The 26,662-nt window shown below is 37.7% G+C and overlaps 3 protein-coding genes across 5 annotated transcripts in view; 1 reads left to right on the plus strand and 2 right to left on the minus strand.

Annotated features, from left to right (window-relative positions):
- Positions 1 to 11,624, plus strand: part of kcnc1b (potassium voltage-gated channel, Shaw-related subfamily, member 1b) — a 28,389-nt gene extending 16,765 nt beyond the window's left edge. The window contains exons 3-4 of one of the 2 annotated variants that reach the window (XM_007235172.3): positions 3,237 to 3,410; positions 7,457 to 11,624. In XM_007235172.3, the coding sequence (XP_007235234.3) occupies positions 3,237 to 3,410; positions 7,457 to 7,566 (284 nt within the window). In that variant the 3' untranslated portion in view covers positions 7,567 to 11,624. The other variant, XM_007235171.3, reaches the window with a different exon arrangement.
- An 880-nt stretch (positions 11,625 to 12,504) lies between these two features.
- The window catches only part of sergef (secretion regulating guanine nucleotide exchange factor), a 28,498-nt gene continuing 14,340 nt past the window's right edge, over positions 12,505 to 26,662 (minus strand). For both annotated transcript variants that reach the window (XM_007235173.4, XM_022672370.2), the window contains 2 exons: positions 25,632 to 25,668; positions 12,505 to 14,275 (listed from right to left, as the gene is read on the minus strand). In XM_007235173.4, the coding sequence (XP_007235235.3) occupies positions 14,091 to 14,275; positions 25,632 to 25,668 (222 nt within the window). In that variant the 3' untranslated portion in view covers positions 12,505 to 14,090. The remainder of the gene's footprint in view (positions 14,276 to 25,631; positions 25,669 to 26,662) is intronic.
- On the minus strand, positions 20,083 to 24,234 carry LOC103043661 (toll-like receptor 13). Its single transcript, XM_007235175.4, has one exon. It carries the CDS (start codon positions 23,885 to 23,887, stop codon positions 21,080 to 21,082), a length of 2,808 nt encoding a protein of 935 aa, XP_007235237.3. The 5' UTR covers positions 23,888 to 24,234; the 3' UTR covers positions 20,083 to 21,079.

Genomic DNA, 26,662 nt, shown 5'->3' on the forward strand with positions numbered 1-26,662 from the left:
TGCAAATATTCAAGCAGTTCAGCTTGGTTTTATGGCTTGTGATCTTCCTCTTGATTATATTCCAGAGGTTTTCAGTTTGGTAAAATCAAAGAAACTCAGTATTTTTAAGTGGTCTCTTATTTTTTTCCAGAGCTGTATGTGCAAATTAATCACAGTTATTCAGCTAAAAATCCAAATGTGCCTTTCTTGATAAAGTACACTTATATTTAGAATACTAACATACATATTGGTCTTCTGCATTATGTATACTTTTCTACATCTTTCATAATGCCCAGAATACACTGTACATAATCATTTAGACAGTGTTGGATAGTTTGGCTTGTAGTTCAGTGGACACAATTTGTACAAAATAACCTTTCATTGTACACATCTTCATGCCCAAACCAGAATTATGGCCAGTTACAGGCAGTAAATTAAGGCATTCCATTTATTCTATTTTATTTAGAATTGTTCTCTTGAGTTTGAATTAGGTCTTGATAAACTGGATCCTCCTTAAGCTCTTACAATATATATGGATATATTTTGGAGTCTAATACAGCTTGGGCCAACATTTCATTAATATGTAAATGACTATTATAAATACTCTGAAATTATGATCAAAAACACCATCTTTAAACATAGCCAAATCTTTAGTTGCAAGTGTAGGAGCACAGTATGTGCTGTAGGGGTGTCAGAACTATCTGGACCAGCTTGGAGAAGCCAGGAGGCAGGGCTGAGCTTAGCAATAAAACACAGCTTGCCAGACCTCAGAAGACTCCAGCTGGAGATGACTGAAGAACTATTACTGTACTAATGAGCTTGCAGTTATGATGCATATGAATCAGGAATATCTCACTGCATTTCCTGCCACTGCTGGGTAAAAACACAATGAGAATATGATGCCTGCTCTCATCAACTCTTTGCAATTGCCAGCAGCATCCGGAGATCTTTAAATTACTCAGCTATTAGCCGTTGCACTCATGCAGCCATATGAGACTGTCTTCCTGGAGGTCATACTTAGGCTTCTTGATTGCTTACATGAAGGCATTTCAAAGCTTGCTTTTAGAGAACTACACCCTGTGTGCTTCCAACTTTTACATATGACTGATTGATGAGTTATTTAAGGTATTCCGGTTAAGCTGTGATAGATTACAGTAAAACCAGTAAACTACTGATTATTCAATATTAGACAATATCAGCATTCAAAACATTTAGTCAGAACAAACAAACATGAACAAAACTGTTGGTACACTTCTGTTAAATAAACAAAAAACCCACAATGGTCATTGAAATAACTTGAAACATTTAAATAGTGTTATACTTTTATTGAAGTTTACTTAAATCTTGAGACAGCTGCAGCAGAGCTTTGCTCAGGAGGAGTGGACCAAAATACTTGGGGACTGGTGCTAAAGCCTCATTGTGAGTTACAGAAATACATGTTTGCATTAAATGACAAAGTTTTGTGCAACAAAATATTAACCCTCCTATTATGTTCATTTGTCAGGAACATCAATTGTGTTCCAGGGTTAATTTTTAGTTTTAGTTTTTGCAGGGGGGTGGTTGCAAATATGTGAGATAAACCATTTTTATATTATATATTGATTACACTAATTAAAGCAAGCAGAAGAAGTTTCATATTGAAAAAATACTTTTAACTATTTCTCCTAGATATTCAATCTTTAAAATGGGTCAAATTGACCCAGAATATAACAGGAGGGTTAAGCTAAGGGTACCATAATTTTTGTTCAATATATAATTGTTTGTTTATTTAAGTGATTCTGTTGAATCACAATGCAAAAGTAATGTCTGTTTTTCATTAGTTGATTTTCCGTACATTGTACATTTTATACAGTCTTTTGTTTTTGTTTTTCATTTTTGGGTTTTAATGAGCATTGTTTTTTTTTGTTAGTTTTTTGTGTACCAATAATTTTGTCTTTCAGTATATCTGGCCTATTTTCACAGGCCCACTGTGGTTATTTTGCTTGAGGAAAAGAAAAAAAAATAGTGGTTAATTATTTGTACTGGCAACTATGTTGTCTGAACATGCACATTAGTAAAAGTTAGGGTCACTCTCCATCAGTGTCAAGTGAACATTTGGTTGTCTGCAATGCCTTCAAACGTATAGAGGGAGACAGGACTAATGCCTGGAGACCGAGAAAATTTATGGAACTGAAATTGCTGTATCAATTAAAAAATGTGAAAATATTAAGCATTTGAAAAACATTAGGGACAACTAAAATGCAGATTGATCATGTTCTCTTTATCTTCAGATTTTTCTACTGGTTGTACATTTTTTGAAGGAAATTGTGAACAAGCACAGACCACACAGACCAGAGAAAACAGCAGATCCAACTCAACTTAACTTGAACCTGTGTCCCTTTCAACACCAACGTCTACGTGACCTTTAATAAACTCAGCATATAATGCAAAAAGCAACATAATGCAAAGTGAACTAAATCATTAATAACCTTAATGTATCCCCCATTACGATTCCTGCTCTTATGCTAACATCCCCACCCAAATCAATAATCTATCATTCGATTAAAACACATATGCTCCCACAAGGAAGTGTGGGATTGCAATGCCACTCGTAAAGAACATAAAACTTATCAGGTATAATAAACAGAAGTAGTGTATAATGCATAATGCATAACACAACATGCAAGACATCTTGATTGTAGAGTTGTGAAGGTTCCTAATGGTGTCCTGCGATAGTTGCAGGTTAAGTTACACATTGTTTACACACATCTTTTTAAATGTGTAGCTCAATAAATATTGCCCATATATATTTTTTCATAATTTATTGTGTCTGCTAACTTTCTATTTCTTCAGAATAGAGTTGCAATTCTATTTTTTAAAAGATTTTTGCTATTTCAACTTAGCAATTTTAGAAGAAACATCTGTGACCTAGTTAATATCTAAATTAAACATTAGAATAGAATAGAATAGAATCTCCTTGGACATTATAGATCAACATTTAAACAAAACAAATTCCTATGGGTAGGGACTTAATAGAATCCAGTAAGCTGTAACATGAATCTAGAAGTCAGTAATAACAAGTGCTTCTCACAGAGGACAGAGGAAATGTTTTTTTATAGTTCGGGCATAAGCAGTGTCATAAGGTTGCTGTAAGGGTGACTGTAACTCTATAATTTTGCTGATGCTGCCTGTAGAATGTAATCGAGCTAATGCTGCGAGATGAAAGTTCTCTGCATCCGTGACTGAAGTGTTTTGTCTGTCCTTGTTCTTGTTTGCAGATTTTAAAGTAAATGGAGAGCCATCTAAAGCAGCCCTGGCCAATGAGGACTGCCCGCACATTGACCAGGCAGTGTCACCTGAGGAAGTTTTTAGCCCTGTAGACCGTGAGAGACCTTGCTTTCTGCTCACCTCCGGAGAACGGGGCAATCACATAGGGGGAAGAGTCAGGAAGGGTACGTAACCAGTCACTGTTTACCATCTCCAGATTGCTAAAGTGCACGCAGTGTGCTTACTGTGAAAATCGAGCTGCTGTCTATCAGAGACAGCCTTTTTACTCAAGGAAAGTGATCACTTAATGATTACTTTCACAAAGCAGTCTGTGGCTTTACCTTTTAGACCTTTACTGAAGGTCAGCAGTAAAAGTCGTGGTAGAAGTAACATATTCTACTTGGTCCATTTGTGGCAAAGTCTGCTTCTCCTCAAATCATGTGTTAATTGTAAAATGTAACACACAGTGGCATACATAACAGTTTACAATTTCGTTTACAATTATAAAACCTCCACTGTAAGTGGATATTCTGTTCTCTGATGTCCTGATGTCACAGGCTTGAAATTAGTTGGTAATTTCTTGCTAAATTTGCTGCTGTTATTAAAGGAAACAAAGGAAAGTGCTTGCCCTGATAAGTAGTTGTGCATGCAGATTCACTATGGTGGGTGGTATTGGTGATATTGAACTTCAGAGAGTTCCAGCATGGGATATGAGGCATGTGGTCACATGACAAGAACTTAGCCAGTCAGAGGCTTCTAGGCTCTTAGTTGTCAGTGCCAGGATTATACAGCATATTGTGTGGGCTCACTGCGCGGCCAAACCAGCGTCAGTCCAAAAGCAAGCTAGAGAGAATATTTCATACCGAAAACACAAAAACAGGATGACAACAAATACGTTCTATCCCATTTAATACTGACGCAAGATTGTTTCCAGGTATCACTGTGAAACATTGCGGCTGGAGTCAAGACCTGTTAGGTTCTAATTGGGGCTTATAGAAACTTAAGGTTAAAAAAAAAAAAAACAGTTTACAAACTATTCAAAAAGTGATTTTTAGGAATGCACCGAATATTTGGCCACGGAAAATATTTGGCAACCAAAAAGTATTTGGCAACCAAAAGTATTTGGCTGAAAATGTAAAAGAAAATCACCATCAGTGTTTGTCCAAAAAAGTGACAAGACCAACTAATTCAAACAAGACAATGAGTCATGTGACAGTACTTCCTTCACACAAAACAAAGTTATCAACAGACAGGAAGACTTCCTATAGCCACAGGGCAGTGTCAAGACTGATCTCACACAGTCTTCTTTAACACGTAGTAAGTAATCCAGCTCAGAAAAACAGTTAGCATTGAGGCTGTATGGGCCAGCTGCCAAGTCTGTTAAAATAAAAACAGCTGAGACTGGCAGCATTAGTCTACTTGTTTTAGCACGGCCTTCAGGTAAATGTTAACTTTTTTTTTCAGTTTTGTTAAAAAAAAATCATTTCGGGGCATCATTAGTAAATTCTCTATTTGTGAAAAAAGGGAACTCTTTGCAATAGGATTTTTTTGTAATTAACTTTAGCTCAACTCACTGCTATCTAGTTTAGTTGAGCTGAATTGCCTGGCTATGTTCTTTTGTGTCTCTCTAAAGCTGTGTTGTGCTGGTTAGCACAGTGATACCACCCCATGCATGCAGTAGACAGACTAATGCATAATGCATAGCACGCATGGAGGATGATGCGGTTGACTTGGTGAATGGTCACTGTCAACTGGTTCACCATGAGCATAACTACATGACAGGGTGACACACTAGTGCACTCCTAAGTGCCAAAACACTTCACTCATCCACTTTGATACATGCTCAGCCTCATATGTACACTTCCACAGCCACACATACGACCACACACACACAATCACATGTATCTGGCATTTGAGATTGCACTGTGGTGTACTGAAAGCCCTTTCTCTCTTTAAATGAAGGTTATGAAAAGCCATGGAGCCATAGCAGCATGTCTGGAGGCGTGGCCTCAGTGTCGGCCCTCCCCTGCAGCCCGCCCTGTCTCATGCAGCAGGCCCACTCCCCCATCCCATCCATCCTGTAGCATGGACAACCAAACTAACCAATCAGAGGCCCCGCTCTGCAGCGCTGCACTGAGACGCCTGCCCACCCCGTGTACCATCATCCGTCTCTCTCATCAGCCTTTGTCTCAGCTCTTCATTCTCTCTCTCTGTCTCTCTCTCTCTGTATCTGTCTCTCAACGTTGTTCAGTCTTCTCGTTTATCCACTTACATCGTGTTATTGTCCATACTGTTCTTCTGTCTCCTTTTCTTCCCCTCTATCTTTTTCACCTTTCTTCTCATTGTCTTCTCTTTCCAGGACCATTATCGTGCTTTCCCTTTCTCTTTCTCACCTTCCTTTTCCTTCCCCCAACTTCCCTTTTCCTCCTTCAGTGTTTCTAAGCTGTGGTTTTTCATCGGGTGCTAATGGACACCTTTTTAAATGAGAAAAAGATGAGAAAATGGCATTTCATGTAGTTTAGCAACACCGTTACAATGGAGTAAAAAAAAAGTTAAAAAGTTAAAAATGACACCACCATGATCCTAGTGATGCACACATCACCAACATGAAACTATGACTGAAGAAACCTCATTTGCATTTGCATGCCTTGCATGGGAAACTGAGAAAAACAAATGTAAGTCTAATGAAAATTCATGTAAGAAAAATATATCTTATGTTTTTACATCCAAAGCTTCTTTTCATAAATATATATATATATAAAATATATAATGCAGATCTAGTATAATACATGTAGCAGTAAAGACCCTTTCTTTGCTGACATTTTTTGCCTTTCCCCAAACCAGGAGCTTTTGTGTGCGTTTGAGCACACGCCATGTTTCTAACAGTAGCAGAGGTCAGATTGACCATTCAAGGTTTTTTTGTCCTTTATGAAAATATAATAAAAGATGCAAATAGTGAATCATGCACTTTAACTTTGATAATGACCATCTACCTACCTAAGATTTACTCCACTTAATTCAGACTATAAAACCAGCTGAGGGAGCGGCATCTCGCTGCAGACTCTAGTGTAGTTCAGCGTTTATTTTTTCATACCTTCAGTTTCATACTGTGCTAATTGGCATAATGTCTGTTGTTCTCTGTAGCAAACAAAATAGAACAATGTACATATACTTACTAACTATACAAGATTCTTTGCTGTTGACACAAAAAAATTTATATGTATGTATAATTTTATCTTACTTGGGGAAAGGTAAATGCATGCACTTTTATGCAAAACAAACAAAAAAAACCATAAAAATATAAAAACAGTACCGAACCGTATGCGAATGACACTGTAAATAAAATCCTTGCATGAAATAAATTTTGTATTGAATCTGTGTTTTGGACTCTGGTTTTATTTGACAGAACACACATTTACATCACCCTCGTTGCCTGGCAACAAGCTGTGTACCTCCTTTTACAGCGGCTTCTCTTTGACTTTTCTCCCCTCTCCCTTGTCTTGTCTTGTCATTGGACCCATCATTCGGCCTGAACGCAGCAAGAGCGCAGTAGATCCTGGAAAGAAAAGAACAGAAGCTGCGGTTGTAAACAAGCACTCTATCATGTGGGCCTGTGTGTCATTGTGCTGGGCCCTTGAGAGGTCAGCAAGGTCAAAGAGATCGTATGTGACTTTTTGAAGGGGTGGCGGTAGTGGTGGGGTGTGGGGTGGTGGCGTAACAAGAGATGGAAAGCAGGAGCGGCGACGATGACTTTGCCCTGCTTCAAACACACTGTGGCATGACACACAGCGTTTTCTGAGCATGGCACTTAAAAAACTAAGTGCACCGTATCTCGCACACACACACATACACACACACAGCATGCGACAGCCTGTATTACCATAATCTGTGTCTATGTGCACTTCTTCTGCTGCTGCTGCTGCTTGTGTGCTGAATGCTGCTGGTTGAGGAGGCCGAGCATGGGGAAGGGCGTGGTTAGCTTGTGATCTCAGTCAGTGGTCATTGTTTTTTAGCTACCCTGCCCCTTACTCTCGCCGGTCTCCTGCTGAGCTTGCTTGCACGGTTTAGGGGACCCCCTTAAACCCTAAACCCCAACCCCAACACCCCCCCCTTTTAAATTCCCCTTCATCCATCTGTCCTCTCTTTTTTGCGTTGGTGTTCGTTTGGTGTATTAATATGATTTTCCTTGTTTGTTTGTTGTTGTTGTGTCTTCTTCTTTATATGTTTTTAGAAGCCCAGCGAGTGAGCCGAAGCAGACAACCAACAGAGTCAGTGTGTGTTATGAACCATGGTGTGCCAACCACTATGTGTGTCAACCATAAAGCCACATCTCCCACCTGATAGTGCTGTAGGGTGTGTGTATGTATGTGTGTGTGTGTGTGTGTAGGTGCGTGAGTAAATGTTTTTCTCACATGTAAGTGTGTGTGTGTGTTAGCGTGTGTAAGTGTGTTTGAGTGTGTGTGTACAGTAGATCAGCATTATTTCTAAGTGACAGAGACAAACTCAGCGTAGATGTAGCACAGAGAAGCTGTTGTTGTTCAGCCATGTGTATCTCTGTTCCGTGAGTGGTAATTGTGCTGTTGTACTGTGTAAAGTGCCTATTGTTTTTGGGGTGTGTGTACGTGTGTATGTGTCCGTGTTGTATACAGTGCTTTTGTGTGCTGGTGCATCAAATACGTGACTTCAGTTTTTTTACTTTCTTCTTTCTTTCCCTCCTTAAGTGATCAGATGCTCTGTTTTTTGCTGTGCCTCCGTTTTAATGTTGTAAGATGTTGCTCCAGTTTGTATCACCGTGATTGACTAGTACACATTCTCTCCAGTCATGACCAAGTAGGGAGAAGCTCATTATGCAGAGAAACACCTTTTCCCTGTGATATTTTTTATTTTCTTTACCTATAGTAGCAACTGCTTAGTAAATGCCTTTTGCACACTTTGCACCTCTTCACTTTTACATTGCTTTCAGTAGAGCAAGGAATCACCAGCCCTCCTCCTGGAGATCTTCTGTCCCACAGGTTTCATCTCCAACGCAAAGATTCATTTAAAAGTTTGGGCACACCTGATCATTTTCACTATTTTCCTTTATAAATCATTGGTTGTTTGGATCAGCTAATATATCATATAGCAGATAAACACAGTGATGAAATTAAGTTTATAGGATTTACAGAAAGTGTATAAATCTTTTAAATCTTTTAAAATAAAATTAGGCAGGTGCATAAATTTGGGCACCCTAACAGAAAAAATACATTACATATTTAGTAGAACCTTCTTTTCTAGAAATAACAGCCTCTAAACGCTTCCTAACAGCTTCCAATGAGAGTCTGGCTCTGAAGGTATTTTGGACCATTCATCTTTACAAAACATTTCCAGTTCAGTCAGGTTTGATGGTTTTCGAGCATGGACATCCCGCTTTAAATCACAGATTTATAATAATATTCAGGTCTTAGGGATGAGATGATCATTTCAGAACATTTCCTCATAGTGGAACTGACAGCTGAAATCTCTGAGAAAGCTTTTTGTATCCCTACAACCAATGATTTATAAAAAATTATCAGGAGTGCCCAAACTTTTTCATACCGCCTTATATAACATACTACTATTGTATTGTACATTATAATTAACTACAAAGGTAAGTTTACACTTTTTGAGCAATGCTAGAAATTTTCATTCCATGTGCCACAGTTACATTCTAGCACCTCATTCAGCTAATCAAGGGCTGTATCCAAAATTTTAATAAACGTTTTAATAAACTTTCTGTGAGAGTAAACTAAGTTGAACTTCAACTTAGTTTATATATTTCTATTCCACCTTAAATTCTCCTATCCAGGGCTGTGTACAGAATCCCATGTTGCTTGCTATATTAAAATGTATTTGACAGTTGATAATTACAGTAGGTACTGCAGCAGTATTCCTGGCCAAACACCCCCAGAATTGGGCTAAGAGGCTAAAGTTGGCTTACTTTTCAAAGTTTACATTAAATAAGGGTCCTTATGCCTTTAAATAGTTATTTACACTCACACAAACATGCTTATTTAGGGTTCAAAGTATCCATGGTATTTTAAATGTACTGTAGTAGTTTGTGGTTTTAAGAAAAGGTTAGAGCAGATTATGATGTACAACTTTTTTATCTACTTTCCATTCCACCTTAAATAGTAACAGTTACATTCAGCAAATCAAGGGCTGTGTCCACAATCCCAAACGGACACATCAAACAGTATGCGCCATTCAGTGCTATTAAAAACAGTATTTAACACCACTAAAAGTGACTTCTTTACAACAGTAAGTACAGAAGTAGTATGTGGTTTTGAAAGCAGCCAAACACTTCAGCATTGGGGTGAACTTTCCATTCCACCTTATATGCTGTAAACGTTCAGCTAATCCAGCATTTAGCTTCTTATTTTGAAATTCCTGTTCCACCTTAAACGTTTCATTTACAGCGTTTCAAGTATGGCAACTTGGTTTTGGTTCTCTGTATTCCACCTTAAATGGCTCCATCCTGCCACCTCATTCAGCTGATCCAGAGCTAGTTACAGAACCTCACACCGTAAATACCAAAAGTGCTTTAATTATCCCTGATGCTGCCAAAATCCTCAGCATTGTGGTAAAGTTTCCATTCCACCTTAAAAAAAGTGTAACCATTAGGATCTGACGTCATGTTTAGCTAATCCAGCAGTAATTAAAGGGTTAGCTTCTTTTTTTGAAATCCACCTTAAACATTTCATTTTCAGCTGATGTTATGTAATTGACTCAGAAAATACAGATTAGTTTAAGAATTAGTTTGATCTATGAGGTAAATATTGGTTTATTTTTCCAAACTTCCACCTTAAATTATGCCACAGTTACATTCTATCAATTTATTCAGTCTGTAAAATATAGAACATCACAATTAAGACATTCATTAATTACAGTAATAAGTACAGTATAGTAGTATGTGATTCTGGATGTGGAGGGGTACGTTGTCAACCTTGTTTTGGTTAGCTGTAATCCACTTTAAATGGTTCCATTCTGGCACCTCATTTAGCTAATCCAGGGCTGGTTCCAAAATCTCACACTACAAATACCAGAAGTGCATTATCCTCGATGCTGCCAAAACCCCCAGTATTGGGGTGAACTTTCTATTCCACCTTAAATAGTGTAACCGACCTGACACCACATTCAGCTAATCCTGCACTTCTGAGACAGCAATTAAAGTGATATGAGTTAGCCTCTTGTTTTGAAATTCCTTTTCCACCATAAACATTTCATTTTAGGTGCTGGAATGTAACTGACTCAAATTATAAGCTAACTTCAGCTTTGTGGTTGGATTAAGGTTGGAGCTGAAGTCTAGATCTCCCGGAGCAGGGCTGGTGACCTCAGCGGTAGAGCATAAAATAGTGTGAAATCATTTGTAGCTTAATACTTAGGCTGGTAATGTTCCCGTGAGTCTAAAGGGGAAATGAAAAATCTAGTTTGCGCTTCACTACACACTTGATTTGGCTGACAGAACAACAACAGGACCAAACCTCTTATTCTCAATGAATGAATAAAAGTCCTTTATTGTGTGCGCCGAACAAGCTTTTATGAAAAGTGTAACAAAAAATGCCTCGTTTGCTGTTGAAACTTGTGCCTGCGAGAGCAGTGGATAAATAAAGAGGCCACAGACTGTCTGGATCGTTCTGTCTCTCTGGCAGAAAGAGCTGTGTGACAGAACGTTAACTATCAGACAATCCCGCACAACAGGCAACGAAGTTCTAATGCTGATTCTTGTAGATGTACTTAAAGCAATTCTGAAACATACAGGGTTTTATTAGACAGGTGAAAAAATGAAAGGAAACAATACTGTGTCTTAGGTTTATTTCAAAATTTATTTTCCATTGTTGTGAAAATGTACAGTATACCCAGTTCTTTGGGACCAACCTACAACACTGCCAGTCATATCTTTGGGGATGTCTACGTCAAACCCTTCACTGACAATATGCTGGACCGCCCATTGACCCAACACCACAAGTCCACAAATCTGTGTAATAGAATACAACTCTTTTTGATGAACAACAAACAGTGAAAACAAAGCACAGTGCAAAGTCCGCTCCAGTTTTGGTATAAAGCACCATAAAATCAACCTAACATCTTCTAACAGTTATCTTGATGTTTCAGTTGAAATGGCAGCTCATCAGTATCCAGTTAAGAATTTACTGACTGGTTTAAAAGAAATTAAAATTAGTTTCTAACAGTTTACCAGGCGGGGTTCACTCTCCTGTTACTCCACTAACACAGACATCCCACTGTTTGTGCTGTTCCGTGAGACGTCCCGTGTATGTTTCATGCACCGTGCAGTGCATAGTGTGGTTATTTATAAAAAAAAAAAAAACAAGATGTTGTTTTTATTGACGGTTTGATTTGTTAAATCAATTTTGTGTCTTTTTTCTGAGAAAAAACTATGGAAAATTAAACAATAAATAAAAAAAAATAGTAAGCAACCTGTTTGTGTGTATTGTGTTCTTCAGATATAAGCAAGTTGGCTTCAGAGCAGAATTGTGAGTCAGATTTATAAATCATAACGTGCATTAATAAATAAAAATGTGGAAAAAAAACTATAAGAATTACATAATGAATCACATCGCTGTCAGAACAAAACCTTGTATGTCTTAAACAGTAACTTATCAAGAATCATTATTAACTTGTAATAAAAGGAAATCTTAATAAAGCTTAAATTATTATTTACAATAAATATTAACAATATGTGTAAAGATACTGTGGCTCATTTCTGCTGGCCCAATTGAAGTTTGAATGAAAGTTTTATAGAAATGGTCAAACTAATAATAATATTTTGTTATAATAGAATATTGAGGTGAAACAACAATGATATACATATTTCTGATATTAATAAATTAAGTTAATGAAAATATTATAAAATGTATTTTTAGTTTGGAACCAGGCAGCTTCTTTAAAGAAGTACATTTACAGAAGGATACATAACTTTTAAATGTTTTGTTACCAAACTCTTATTCCAACTGTAGGTGATTCATGTGGAGCCAGGCTGTTTCGGGGCTTTGTCTCAAAACTTATAGTTAAGATAAAAATCTTAAACTAATTACAGAACCCGTTCCATTTACTTTCGCTCCATCTCATCTTCAGAGAAGCGGAAGAGGAAGTTTTAATTTATTTATTTAGAGCCCAGATTCAAACCCAGATTAGTGACTAAGAAAGAAGAAGAAGCTCAGTGTCTTTAATAACTGTGCCTTTCACATACAATACTGTCTAGGGTAAGATCAAGGGCAAAATAATCACAGCAACAAGTTCCTGTATTTTCGTTACTTGTGTTTATAAGTTTAAAGTAAAGTTAAAGTATCACACAGGTCACAAAGAATTACATCACAAACCTGTAGCACCTCTTATTGTTGGCAACAGTGATGTCACATTTTACATAAGCTCATCTTGTCTGATATAATAAAAAGTTGATACTTCTGAGCATAAACCATGAAGCAAAGTAAGAAATATTGATTAGAATTCAAATAATCTGTATGTACAATACCAATCAAAAGTTTGGACACACCTTCTTATTTAATGTTTTTCATTTTTCCTACATTGTAACGGGATACTGAACTCATCCAGACTATGAAGGAACACATAAGGAATCCTGTAGTAACTTTAAAGTGTAAAATAAACCAAAATATTCTTATCTGGGGAGCTGTTTACTTGTGGTTTCTGAGGCTGGTAACTCTGATGAACTTATCCTGTGCAACTCTTGGTCTTCCTTTACTTTACAGAAGAGAGAAAAAAAACATGTAAACTCTTAATGAAAGTCAATGCATTTTAAATACTTATTTGACTTCTACACACCGCAAACCAAATTTAAAATGATTTGCTAAAAATTATAAACCAGAAATAAAATCAGTAATAACTGCATGTGCACACAAAAATAACATGTTTGGGGACAATCATTTCTAGGTGGAATTGTTGAGCTCAACTGGGGCACAAATAAAACACATTGTGAGAAAACACAAAGGAAAAACTATTCCATTGGCAGCCATATATGCCCACACCATAACAATACCTCCACCATGCTTGACACGTATACTGGTACACTGTGGATCATGAGTGCTTACTATTGTTCTCCATTCTTCTTGCCCTTCATACTAATGCAATTGTATAGATTGTCACATTATTTGGCTTCCTTACAACTTAAAAAGAGTAGGTTGTAGAAGACAATTAAAATAGCAACTTGTTCATGTTCAAATATGTATGTACCTAATTGTACAATGTTGTACAATACAATCAAAGAAAACTAACAGAAGAGATCATCTTTTGTATTTTATGACATACTGTTTTGTGACTGTCCTTTGCATAGAATAAAGCACTGTAAATTCTCTCAGGCTCCTGCTGCTGATGGCAAAGCCTTAGTCTGCAAGCTATTTTGCTAGTGCCTTTGACCAAGGAGCCACTCAAAGCCCAGAGCTACAGGTTTACACACTTGCATTATTTGGTACGTAAACAGGATCACCGCCGTACAGCTAATGAATAAAAAAAATACAAAATAAAACAATTATTTTCTTTGCAAAGATATAATTCATTTTCATAGATACAGAGTGCTATTTGAAAAATAAAATGCATTTGAACAGTGCAATAGAAGAACCACTGCACTGAAGGTTGGCTGAAAGGTTTTTCAGTCAATGTGCAACTAGGACTTTTCAAATACCTGTTTTTGACTGGTATACTCTTTATGGTCAGTCTTATTGGTAAAAGGGTGGGCATGGTTGCATACATAATTTTAAATGCTTACAGCGATGTGTAATTGTACAACTTTACATAAATATCTCCTGTTTTAACCTACCCATTACATGCAAGGTGTACACTCAAAAACCTGAAGACTGGGACCTTTTGAAAGATGTTCAGCTTCCAGACTCTTCACTCTTTGACAAAGAACATAGGGCCATGGAATGCCCAGCTCCGCTGCCAATCAGAACAGGTCTAGCATCTCGAAGGACAGGGATTGGCTGTGGCTGTGTGATGTCACAAAATGAGCCATCTCCACACATCCCGTGCTCATTCCAACCCCAGGACAAGACCTGATTCCCTACAAGAAACAAATGAAAACAAGAACATTTCAATAATCATAAGAAGTAATTTCTTAGGAAATTAATACGGAACACCTCTGTATATCCAAATGTAAGTGAACACCTCTTCTAATGAATGCATTCAGCTACATTAAGTATCACCCATTGCTGACACAGATGAGCAAATGAACACAATGCACAGCTTGTCTAGTCCTTATAGAGAAATAGAGAACAGAATCTTAAGCAGATAAACATGATGCTATTTGCGCCCACTGCACCTAATGCCAGCACTCAAACCCTGAGGAAAAAAGCAAAACAACAGTAATCGGTAAATAAGTAAATAAGAGTATTTTTCTGGGATTAAAATATGTAACTGGAAATATCTGTGCAAAACTTTGCTGGACCGAGGTGCACAGCTTTCGACACGTTTACAAGCTTTCGATGCGTTTACGAGCACATGCCCAACCATGTGGATGGAGGCCATGCGGTTACCTCATGTTTACTCCTGTGATGTGACTATTGCACATGCGCACATCAAATATTTTTTAGAAGGACTTGGGGTGAGATGGGGTGATGATCGTCAACAACCTGTCAACATCCTGACCTCATTACCACTAAGAATCGTGTCACCAAATGCAATCAAATCCTCACAGCAGTGCTCCAACATTCCTTAGAAAGCCTTTCTGGGACTTGGAATGGTAAAAATGGGGGGTAAAGTTGTCAAATCTTCATTTCATACAAAAATGATTGTTCATTGTTGTGTTGGGAGGATTATATATAGAGCTGGGCAATAAGATGATATCTGAATGCATCGTGATACATTTTCTTACTGTCCAAAATGACATATCGAAGAGATCATCAGTGCTTAAATGACACTGAATGTCAGGTTAAAGATGTTTAAACACTGTTTATTTGGACAATGTACAGAATTTTTTTTTAAATATTACTGTGCTTACTATGCATGAAAGAGAACATGAATAGCTGCAATTAAAAATCTACCATTACTTGTGTCTGAATAGCAAACAATGTTTAAAAAAAAAATATGATATAGTATTTTGTACCATATCGCCCAGCTATACTTGTATACCCTGATTAGCTGGATAACAGTGGATTTTATTGTTTTAGTCTACAGCAAAGATCCTTATTCGTGACGTTAGAGCCCTCTGCCCTGCACATGTATGCTTTCCTTTCTCCTATCACACCCGATTCAAATGAGCAGTGTATTAACAAGCACTTTTTTACAGATCCAGTGGGTGTGAAAAAGCAGGCAGTCCTCTAAAATCAGTCCACCAAGACAGGGAGGGCACCAGGACCAGGACTAAAGAATCTACACTTGTCTACAGTATTATCATTTAATATGGCTAGTAAAGCATTACTTTCATAGCATCTTAATATGTGTAAGTGTTCTCAAAAGGTACAGTAACTCAAGATTGTTACATTGTTCCTAAAACAATCCTAGAAAGTCCATTATTCACATTCTAGGTGAAACACCAACGATTTTTAGACCAATGTCTCCATGTCTATAGAGCACAGCATGCAGCAGGGACTTAAGACAGTCCTACAATCCACCGCTGCACTCATTTTAATGAAGGAATGAATAATCGAGGAAGTATCTTGCACCGTATGCGAATGACATGCCACCCGAGTGCTTATGAATGTAGAAGCAGCATCTGGTGTATTTCCCTAAATATAGCTACAAATCATCCTCCCATAATGTCACTCGCACTAACACACACTTGCACCCACCAATCAGAATCTCAGGCTGTGTGACTGAACAGCTCTGGGACTTGGACACTTCTGAGCCATCCGTCTGGTGGGTGTGGTCAAGCATGCACCACCACCAAAACACGTGCCACGGCAACTCTGTTACATAACAGCACCAGTTGCCTGGGCAACCAGAAGTGAGCTTGCTTTCTCAAGGGAAGCTCTTTTTTCCTCAGATTTGCTCCCCGTGAGTCGCTCCAGCGTTCACTTCACACACCCCACACGTGCTGCTGTAAGCAGCACATTACAGTGCACCAACCATGCCTCACCATTCCGAAACATCCCTACAATTCCTTGCCATTCATAATCATTCCTAACAATCCTACATCCCATACAATCCCTAAACATCCCAAACTATCCCCAATGATACTGACACATCACTAGCCATCTATAACCATTCTTAATGATTCCAAAACATCCCTAGCCCATTTATAACCATCCTTAATTATTCCTAAACATCTCTGCTCACCTAGCCATCTCTAGCCACCCTTAATTATCCCTAACATCCCTAACCATTCCTAATGGCTCCTACCCATTCATAACATCCCTAACCATTCCTAATGAACCCTTATAGTCCCTAACCATTCCTAACTATCCCCAATGATACAGACACATCACTAGCCATCTATAACCATCCTTAATTATTCTTAACAACTCTAGTCATCTAGCAATCCCTAGCCACCCTTAAGTGTCCCTAACATCCCTACCATCCCTAACATTCTTAATTGCTCCTAACCAATCCTAACATTCCTAACAATCCCTAACCACCCCTAACAATCCCCAATGAGACCTACACATCCCTAGCCATTCTTAATGATTCCTAAACATCTCAAGCCATTCCTAGCCATCCTTAAGTGCCCCTTACCATTCCTAACCACCCTAACCATTTCTAATTGCCCCTAACCATTCTTAACTACCCATACCCACCCTAACCATTCCTAATTGCCCCTAACAATTCCTAACCATCCATAACCACCCTAACAATTCCCAATTGCCCCTAACCATCCCTAACATTCTTAATTGCTCCTAACCAATCCTAACATTCCTAACAATCCCTAACCACCCCTAACAATCCCCAATGAGACCTACACATCCTTAGCCATTCTTAATGATTCCTAAACATCTCAAGCCATGCCTAGCCATCCTTAAGTGCCCCTAACCATTCATAACCACCCTAACCATTCCTAATTGCCCCTAACAATTCCTAAATATCCATAACCACCCTAACAATTCCCAATTGCCACTAACCATTCATAACCATTCCTTATTGCCCCTAACCATCCATAACCACCCTAACCATTACCAACTGCCCCTAACCATCCCTAATCATCCCTATCTATTCCTAACCATTCCAAACCATCCCTATTAATTCATAAACATCTCTTGCCAACCCGAGCTCTTCCTAACCATTCCTAATTGCCCCCAACCATCTCTAACTATTATTAAATGTATCTAAGCATTCCTAATCATCCATAGCCATTCTTAACTCTCTCTAACCATCATCAGCCATTTCTAACCATTCATAGCCATCCCAGAATATTTCTAAATATTCCCAACATCCTTAAAAGTTCCTAACCCTCCCTACCATCCCTAAACCTCTGTTTTCATTCCTTAACATCCATAATGATTCCTCACCACCCCAATGCATTCCCAACCATCACAAACTATCCAAAATAATTCCTAATCACCCCTGTACATACATAACCTTCCCTAGCCATTTCCAACCATCTCAAATGATTCCTAACTATTCTGGTAGGACAGTCAGTCACCAACCTTGTTTTTTTTTTTTTTTTTTTTTTTTTCGACTGTGATCAAGGTGAGCATCACTATACTGGTTACGCTTGCGACTGAACCATTAAGAGCTCATTACCAACATAGCAAAAGACAAGCTGAACAGTACAGAATTAAAGGAAATAATGCTCCACCACATTTCACTCAACGACACAGCAGCATTCAGCCAATGATAGGAGGTAAACTGCTGTTTCCATAGCAACAAACTTATAGACCATAGCAACGTATAGACTAGCATACCAATCTAGACAAGAGGAGAAAAAGGGTGAAGAGGAATTGTTTTTCACTTCTCTCCTCCAACACATCCCCTCATTGTATTGAACAGTAGAGGATGCAGAAGACAACTGTAAGGTTCATCAAATTAATTTGTTTAATTAAATGACTTTTTATTGTGAATTTTAAAATAAGGTAATTAAGAATATTTGCATTAAGAACCAGCCATAGGGCATCTATGAAGCCTGACACAGTAGAGATGCTTGTGTTTTGGTCAAAAACTTTGTGTTTATATTAAAGATATTTTGCATTTTTTTCGTAACTGAAAATGGGTTAATTGTTCAGTAGGAAAACTGCTTATAAGGATGAAGTAAGCTGTTTACTAGTCTTAAAAGAAATGTGTGCATTTTTTATCACACTGGAGTGTTACTGTACAGTATTTAAGACATAAGATTGGATTAACCCTTTGAGGCACAGAGGCAATTGTAAGAGAAAAATCTGTTTCTCATTTCTCATTGTGCAATTGTATTTAAAGAGGAACATTTTTATGTGCTTCTAAGGGGTGTGACGAGATGTGCCACAGGATCTCGCGAGATTAATGTGATGATATTTCTCGTCAAGCTTAAACCTGTCTCGCGGTGGAAAAAAACAGTTTAATGTGGACTTTTTAAGTGGGATCTGGCAACCCAGTAGCAGTGAGTGTGAGAGCAGCTCTCAGCAGAAGAGGAAAAATTGGGCATTTGTATAGAACAGAGGTCACTAATGGGCGGTCCGGAACCAAACGTTGTCCAATGCGGACCCAAACCGATAAACTACTGAGAAGGATTTAATTGTGCGGCGCAGTAAACTCACAGACCAATCACGTGTGTTGTAAGATCACCAATCGCTCTCTTCAGTCAATCAGATCTATGCAGACGCGGTAAGAAAAAAAATAAATAAATAAACACACCGCTCCTCACGCGGGATCGAACCCGTGTTGTCAGGGTCGCGGTACCGCGGCCGTGAAAAAACGCCTTTATAAGGAGATAGGGAGCCCGAGAACTGGTGGAAAAACGAGAACGGGCGGAAACTAGTCACGCCGAGCGCGACAGATATAGCACTTAATTATTTAATATAATTAAATACCCCTGGTGCTTCTGCTACTTTTAAGTTGTATGTCTGGCTGCATTTTGGCTCCAGTGGAAACAATAAACGGTAACAGAGTGACCAACAAGATACAAACCATACGTAAATACTGTAAGTAAATCCTACACGTGACTGTTTCATAGGCAGCTGTACTAATCCCTTAGCTCTGTACTGTATTAAAAAAAAAGTTCTGTCTCTGTTTGCACTTCAAGCATAGTCTTAATATGACTGGTTATGGTTATGCATAGTTAAATTACAAGAGATTTAGGAGAAAAAAACACAAACCATAGTCTTAATATGACTGGTTGTGGTTTGCACTTATTGTTTGCACTATATAAGACCTAGAAAAGTTTTATTTTTATTTTTTTATTCTTATTTCTATTCCTTATAGAATCAATGTGTGAGAGAAACCAGTCTGTTAAGTTTGCGGTATATGATTTTGTCCAAAAGCACAAAAAAATAGTTTTCTTTAAAATTTAAATTATAAATCTCGTCTCGTCTTGTTATCGTGAACCCAATATCGTGTCTCGTCTCGTGGTCACACCCCTAGTGCTTATCTAATGATGTTTTAGTATATAAACCAGTCTGTATGACAACAAAAGCAAGGACATTTTTCCTGCATGCTAATGTTATTAAATAAAACAAATACAATCCAAATCTGGCTTTGATTTGGGAATGTTTGCAATTTTGGAAAAGTGTGAGCTTCACTGATCTTTGACATCTTTGATACCTCCACTGTTGCCATAGATTAAAATCCCCAGATTTTTTTTCCTCTGAAAATACAAGCTGCTACACAGACCATTGTGGCCTGAAGCTTGGAAAGATGTAAAGTTAAGTTTCATTCAAACAAGCAGCCTGGCAGTAACGCTGTGCACGTTTTACTAAGCATACGGTATAAAATTTGGGCAAAACAGAAAATAACAAAACCAATACATACATTAAAAATGTATTATGTTCAAGCAGGCAAATATTTAATAAGAATTAGAGGAAAGGTAAAGTTTAACAGCGGCTACACAAACACTTTATTAAGTCACTGATATCTAACAAAAACATCTTACATCGAACTGCTGCTCTTCCTCTATATGTTAGACATGCATGTGTTTAGTAAAAGCACTTCAGTTTTCATTTCAAAAATAGAAAGGCTGACACTGAAGTGAAAACGAAAAAAACGAGAACAGAAACTTCACACAAAAAAAGAAGAAGCATCTTAAGGAAGTAAATGCATCTTCACTGCAACATTTTACCAAGAGGATCTAACACAGCTATGGGTTTTAACATTAATACTGTTTGGATTGAATGTGACCTTCAGATATAAATGCAATACAAACAAATGTCACTGGCAGTGAGCGAGTGAATCAATTTTTCAGCAAACCCTGTTTACATGAATGATATTTAAAATATTGGCAGTATCTTAAGAACAAATAGCTGGATAACATAAAAGCCTTAGAATGTGAAGTAAATTATACTTTTGATCATGAGCTTGTGCCTATACTTTATACACTTTATACACATTAGTGAAAATTAAAGCATTTAGCTACTTTCACATACACACAGCCAGTCTCAGTCCTAAATGGTGAGGTGATGAGCAGAATAAAAGCAAAATAAAAAGCCAGCCACCACCTCTTTTTAAACTGCTGCTGATGCAGCATAGCCAGGTAACCAGCTTGCACGGAGGAAAGCACTGTAACCCAGCTCTGATACAACAGCTAACAGATGCCTGTACTGACTGACATCATTTCAGGAGTGATGGGGAGAGAGAGCGCATCATCTACCTAACCTGAAAAGCAAGACTAGCAAGAGTCTAGCTGCTAATGGAAAGCAGATTTACACCAAATTATTGTCATTACGCTTGATTTTGAAAGAAACAATAAATAAACTTTTGTTTATAAGGTGAATGTCTCAGTCAAAGAAAAACATAGTCATTCATTTCTTCACAACGCTTCTTCAGGTTTTAGTTTGTCCCAAAGTCTATCCCAGAATGAATCACGTTCCTCTGGATCCTGAGGCCAGTCAAGGTACGTTCTGGTCTTGACCAGACGAGCCAGTCTGTGATGCGCAGACAACAGGCGGGAAGGGATCTTCTCCAGGAAAACCAGAATAAGGACATCTTTGTGTTCCACCTGCAATCGGCTGGTTGCTAGCTGCATCTCCAAAGAGCACCAGTTGCTGCGCAGGTAGTGGCGGCTGACCAGACAAAGTGTATAGCGACTTTCATACAAGCTGTCTGTGATATTATCCACAACGTCCTTGCCCAGCTGGAAGTCCCTGGTGTGTAGGCAAAGCCGAAGGAAGGGTGGTCCTCGCTGCTCCAGGCTTGGCAAAAGCTCCTTCAGCACCCAGCTCTCATCTTTGCCGCTGTAAGAAACAAACGCATCGTAGCGGTACCGCACCCTGCCATCTTCCCTTACAGCTTGCTCAATCCAGGCACGAGCAATGTGATAAAGCGGGAGAATTAAATGTCTACTCATCTGATGGACAAATACTGCCAACAGGAGGAGGACCACAGCCAAAGAAGTGGAAATAAAGAGCACAAATTCAATCTCAAAAACACAGTTCTGTTTTGCAAAAACCTGCATGTTGGGCCTCTCAAAGCCATCACTGGATAAACACTGCAAGTCATTCAGACCTGGAAGCTTAATTTCCACTTGCACTTGCCTGTTCTCTTTCACCCACTTGATAAAATTGGCATTATCACAATTGCAAAAAAGATGAAGATGATAAAAGACCAGATTCTGTAGGCTGATAAGAGGTTCAAAAAAACTGGCATACATGGTCACATAATCTCGGAATGCCAAAATCAGAAGTTCCAGTGATCTTAGGTCTTTGGTCAAAGTTCCATCAATACTGAAATGTCTACAGTCAATCAACGTCAGATCCTTTAGTTTAGTCAGGTTGTGGAAAATAGCAGGTACGTTTGATTGTTTCGAAAAGTCCACAGCATCAAACTCCAACACCTTGAGGTGAACAAGTTTATTAATATGAGTCAAATCCCCAGCAGTGTCTGAATGATCAGAGCGAAAAAAGAAGTTCTCCACATTTTTAACATACTTTGCTATGAATTCTGAGCCACAGAGGACTTGTTTGCCTCTTGCATGGAGACTGGTGACCGAGGCGAAAAACGGACGCTCACAGTCCTCAATAGTCACAACAATTGTAGACACATAGAAAGTAAGATTATGTTTCAAAACCACATTTGAGCCAATAATCAGCTCCATTGGTTCAACATACACAAAGGACAGGTTGGTCAGGTGTTCTGAAATATTACCAAATATGTGTGTTAAATTCCACCTAATTACAAACTCGGGTAGTAAGGTTTTAAAATTACTAAAATATAATTCTTGAAGATTCACAAAATGCCTAAATGCCATTTCTTCAATAGAATGTAGGGGATTTTCCTGGAGGTCTAGCACTAAAAGGTTGTGCAGGCCATCAAAAACATGGTAACTAATCACACTGATGTCGTTATTCCAGAAGCTCAAGATCCTTAATGAGCCTAATTCCATGAAAGCAAAAGGTTCAATGGTTGAGACTGAAGAACAAGTAATATTTAATGTTTCGAGATTCACTAAACAACTGAATTGATGGCTATATATGTTACTGATCGAACCTTTTTCAACAGACAAAACAGAGAGCCATGAGACATTTCCTGGAGATGAACATATAGAACTAAAATGAGGTGCATCCAATCCCTGGCCAAAAACCAATAAAGCACTAAGATTTGTCATAAAGTAGATAAAACTCAAGTTTATGGGCTGTAAGTCATAGACAGAGATCTGTAGGTATTCAAGAGCAATGCAGTCTTCATCCTTAAAATGAGAGAAATTAATAGTATTGCTAATACCTAATGAAAGCTGTTTAGTTGACAACTTGGACACAGCATTGCATATATTCTCCACAACAAGTTCATCACTACTGTAATCCAAATTATCTACACTCTTGATGTCAGATCTGGGAAGATAATTAAGTAGTGTGTCATTGTAAGCAAAACTTAATTTAGACAAATCTTGGAAAAAATCTATCGCTCCAGGTTGAAAATGTTTAATTTTGTAAAATGTCAGTTGGGCTCTCGCGCTACGTGGTAGAATTGCATTTCTAAACGCAAATTCTTTTCCATAGGTGCAGTTAGGGTGATCTAAAAACTCGTCATTCGACGTAGTGAAAATAATTTTTTTTAAAGATGTGAATCGTATTATTCTGCATATTAGATCTGAAAAGACAGAAGAAGTGCAAGGCTCAATAAAAGAAAAGTTCTCAATTTGGGAGAGATCATAAAAAACATCAGTTTCCACCACTGAAAGATTTAACCCGCTAATTTCTAATTCCTTCAACTGAGGTAGGTCCTTAAATACTTTTCGTGACAATACGTTTGCACAAGAGCAATGAAAATAAAGGCTTAATCTTCTGAGGTTTGAAAGTCCTTGAAATGCCCCAGGATTGATTTCATTAAAACAGCCAGCGATCTGCAGGTACTCCAGAGAAGTAAAGCGTGAAAAAGTTCCAGAATCAAGGGATCCATACGCTTTTTCCACTTCCATGTTAATGCACAAGTTTTCAATGTCAGATGGGAGCACAGCAAGATCCACTTCAAAATCTATGATGTTCTCACAGTAAGCACCATGTTCACCAAAACAATCTGAGATCACTGCAGCAAGTTTGTTGAGTTGACAATTTTGCAAATGCCATCCATGTGTGCTTGTGCTGAAAAGCACAAGGGCTATCAGGTACAGCAGGGACTTCATATCTTCTGCAACAGGAGCCCTTCTTTCATACTCAGTTACCAATTTCCAAATGCAGTCTTCAAGGCTGTTTGCTAGCAGCTTCGATCTTCAGTCTTCCAGGCACTTCAACAGCTTTGCAAGCAGTTTACCTACAGCGCTGGTCGAGAAGTTAGAGGTGGCTGTCTGATAATCACAAACGTTTTGAAAGTCTGTGTTCCGGTTTGCATGCTGGCTGCGCAAATGATGAACTGCAAATGCATGTCTAGGGTTAGTCATATGTTATATGCAAATTTGGGGAAGCAAGTCAGGCCAGAGTCTATGTGATCATTAAAGCAAGAAAAATGCAAAGAAAAAAAAATGCATTGACAGTTTAGTCAGTTGTTCTGAAATACTACAAAAAAAAAAAAACAGAATCAGAATATTAAAATATGTGTTCTAAATTCCACCTAATTACAAACCAGGGTGGTGAAGTCTTAAAATAACTCTGAATATAATTCTGAAGATTTTCAAAATGCCTAAATGCCATTTCTTCAATACAAAACAGAGGATTTTCCTAAAGGTCAGTACTACAGAAAAAGATGCAATAATGAAAAAAAAGCAGCAAACATGACTAAATTCAGGGTGCAGGAAATTCCCCAAAACTATGCATTACAGCTAAGGGCAGCACGTCAGTCATATCTCAATTATATGTGTGTTTTTTCTTTAAACTACTGACATGTATCCTATATATATACATATATATATATATATATATATATATATATATATATATATATATATATATATATATATGTATATATATATATATATATATATGTAACCTATATATATATAGAATACGTGCATGAGGATGTGCTATATTAGATATATTTGTATAAGAGAAACACCACATATTTGAAACCTAAAAATATACAATAGCTTGTGAAAAGACCCAGTAATACCCAACCATTATTTTAACCCAAAAAGCTCATGTGACGTATGTATCACAGGCCCTTTAAAACTTGTACTTGTGTAAAAGTTCCATAGAGCACCCCGTCATTTCCTTTAACTTATGACGTCCCTCAGTATCATAATTTACGAATACTTTAAGAAGTACTGTAAATTTATTAAATAACTTTTTTTTTAGAAGACATTGTATATAAGGTTATACCCAGCACTGGTACTGATTTTATAATACAAGTCAGGCTCAAAACAAGGCACGAAAATCTCAATAACGCTGGCCTTCTATGATAATAGTAAAGCCCCTCTACAGAAATGGCTGCTTAATTACCTTAGATACACATCTATCTAGTTAATGAGAGCGTGAAGGATTGCTGCTCTGGAGATCCCAACATTAAACTCTCCAAGGCATCAAACCCAAAGTTGTGGTTAATTCTTATACTACAGCATTAGTGCTATCTCTTAATAACTAATGGATTTCTGTCACAAATCCTCGCTTGGCGTCACCACTTCAGCCCTCTCAATTCTAATGTGTCTTCTCAATGTCAGAGAAATAAGCCATAATAATCCTAAGGAATTATTATGAACTCATTATATTTCAGTTCAGCAGATACTCCAAGTACAGCAACTCTGTATTTCAACTGACTGCAACATAAAGCACAGTTAGACTCTTTTAAATGTATGAACTTGTTCACTCTCTTTACTCATCAGTTTTTGTCAGTAGATTAATTTTGTCATTATTGATCAAATCCCCTCTGTTTTAGTGTTTAGTGTGAATTTCATTGTTATCACTTCATCCTTTACATAGAATCAGAAATGTACTCACCTACAATGGCAAGATTGTGTTCTGATCCACATGCAATCTATAAAAAACAAACAAACAAACAAACAAACAAAAAAACATTTGTTATTAGGACCTTCTCAACAAAACACACCCACTCAATCTAGGATGGATTGATTTGACACATATCACAATATGCTTAAGAGAAACAGTGATCTAAAACATGATACAAGGACAACCAAGGATTCTAACTATATCTGTTCAGTCCTAATTCTGATATTCTTATTCTGGTTTTCAGCACACCTCATGCTCTATTACTTTAACTTAGTCTTCAAACATATGACCAGCTGTGCTCTTTTCAAGTTTCTGAAGTTTCATTACAATGTTTCTTTTGGTTGTGTATTTTTTTATAGCGTGGAAAAACAAAGCCTTACTTTTACATTTGTACACTAGGTCCGGGGTACACAGTCACAGCCACAAAAGGCCTCTGTTGGTCCAGGGTTTCAGCTCATCTGATGTTTTATTAGCTGGACTCTGTCTTCAAAACATCTGATCAGGTGTGCTCTTTTTAGAATAGAAAACACACACACCTGTCCTTTTTGAATAAGACTGGACACCTCTGACCCAGTGTACCAATCTGAAAGTAATGCACTGTTTGTTTAGGGCCAGGGGAGAGAAAGGCTATGAGAAATGAATGTTTGTTTATTAAACAGTACAGTTTATTAATCGGAACAACTTTGGGTGTAATCAAACAACAAAAATCAAACAACCAAATAAATGACTGTGATCAAAAGAATACAAGGATCCACATTCATTACTGAGGTAGAAGTATAGATACTAGGGTTTCAAATACTGTACTATAGAAGCTGAAGTATAATTTTAATTTATTTAAGTAAAAGTGTAAAAGTACTGGATTCAACACTATTTAAAATAGAAAAGTAAATGTAATGTAAGGACAATAAAATGCAATTAAGGACACAAAGCTTAGGCTGCACCACAGAGTATAGTGCACTACCCCCCCTTCCCTCCCCAAACACACATTTCTCTAAATGCCATAATGACAATAAATATTATTT

This window comes from Astyanax mexicanus, chromosome 2 (assembly GCF_023375975.1).
Source record: "Astyanax mexicanus isolate ESR-SI-001 chromosome 2, AstMex3_surface, whole genome shotgun sequence".
NCBI classification, from domain to species: Eukaryota; Metazoa; Chordata; class Actinopteri; order Characiformes; family Acestrorhamphidae; genus Astyanax; species Astyanax mexicanus.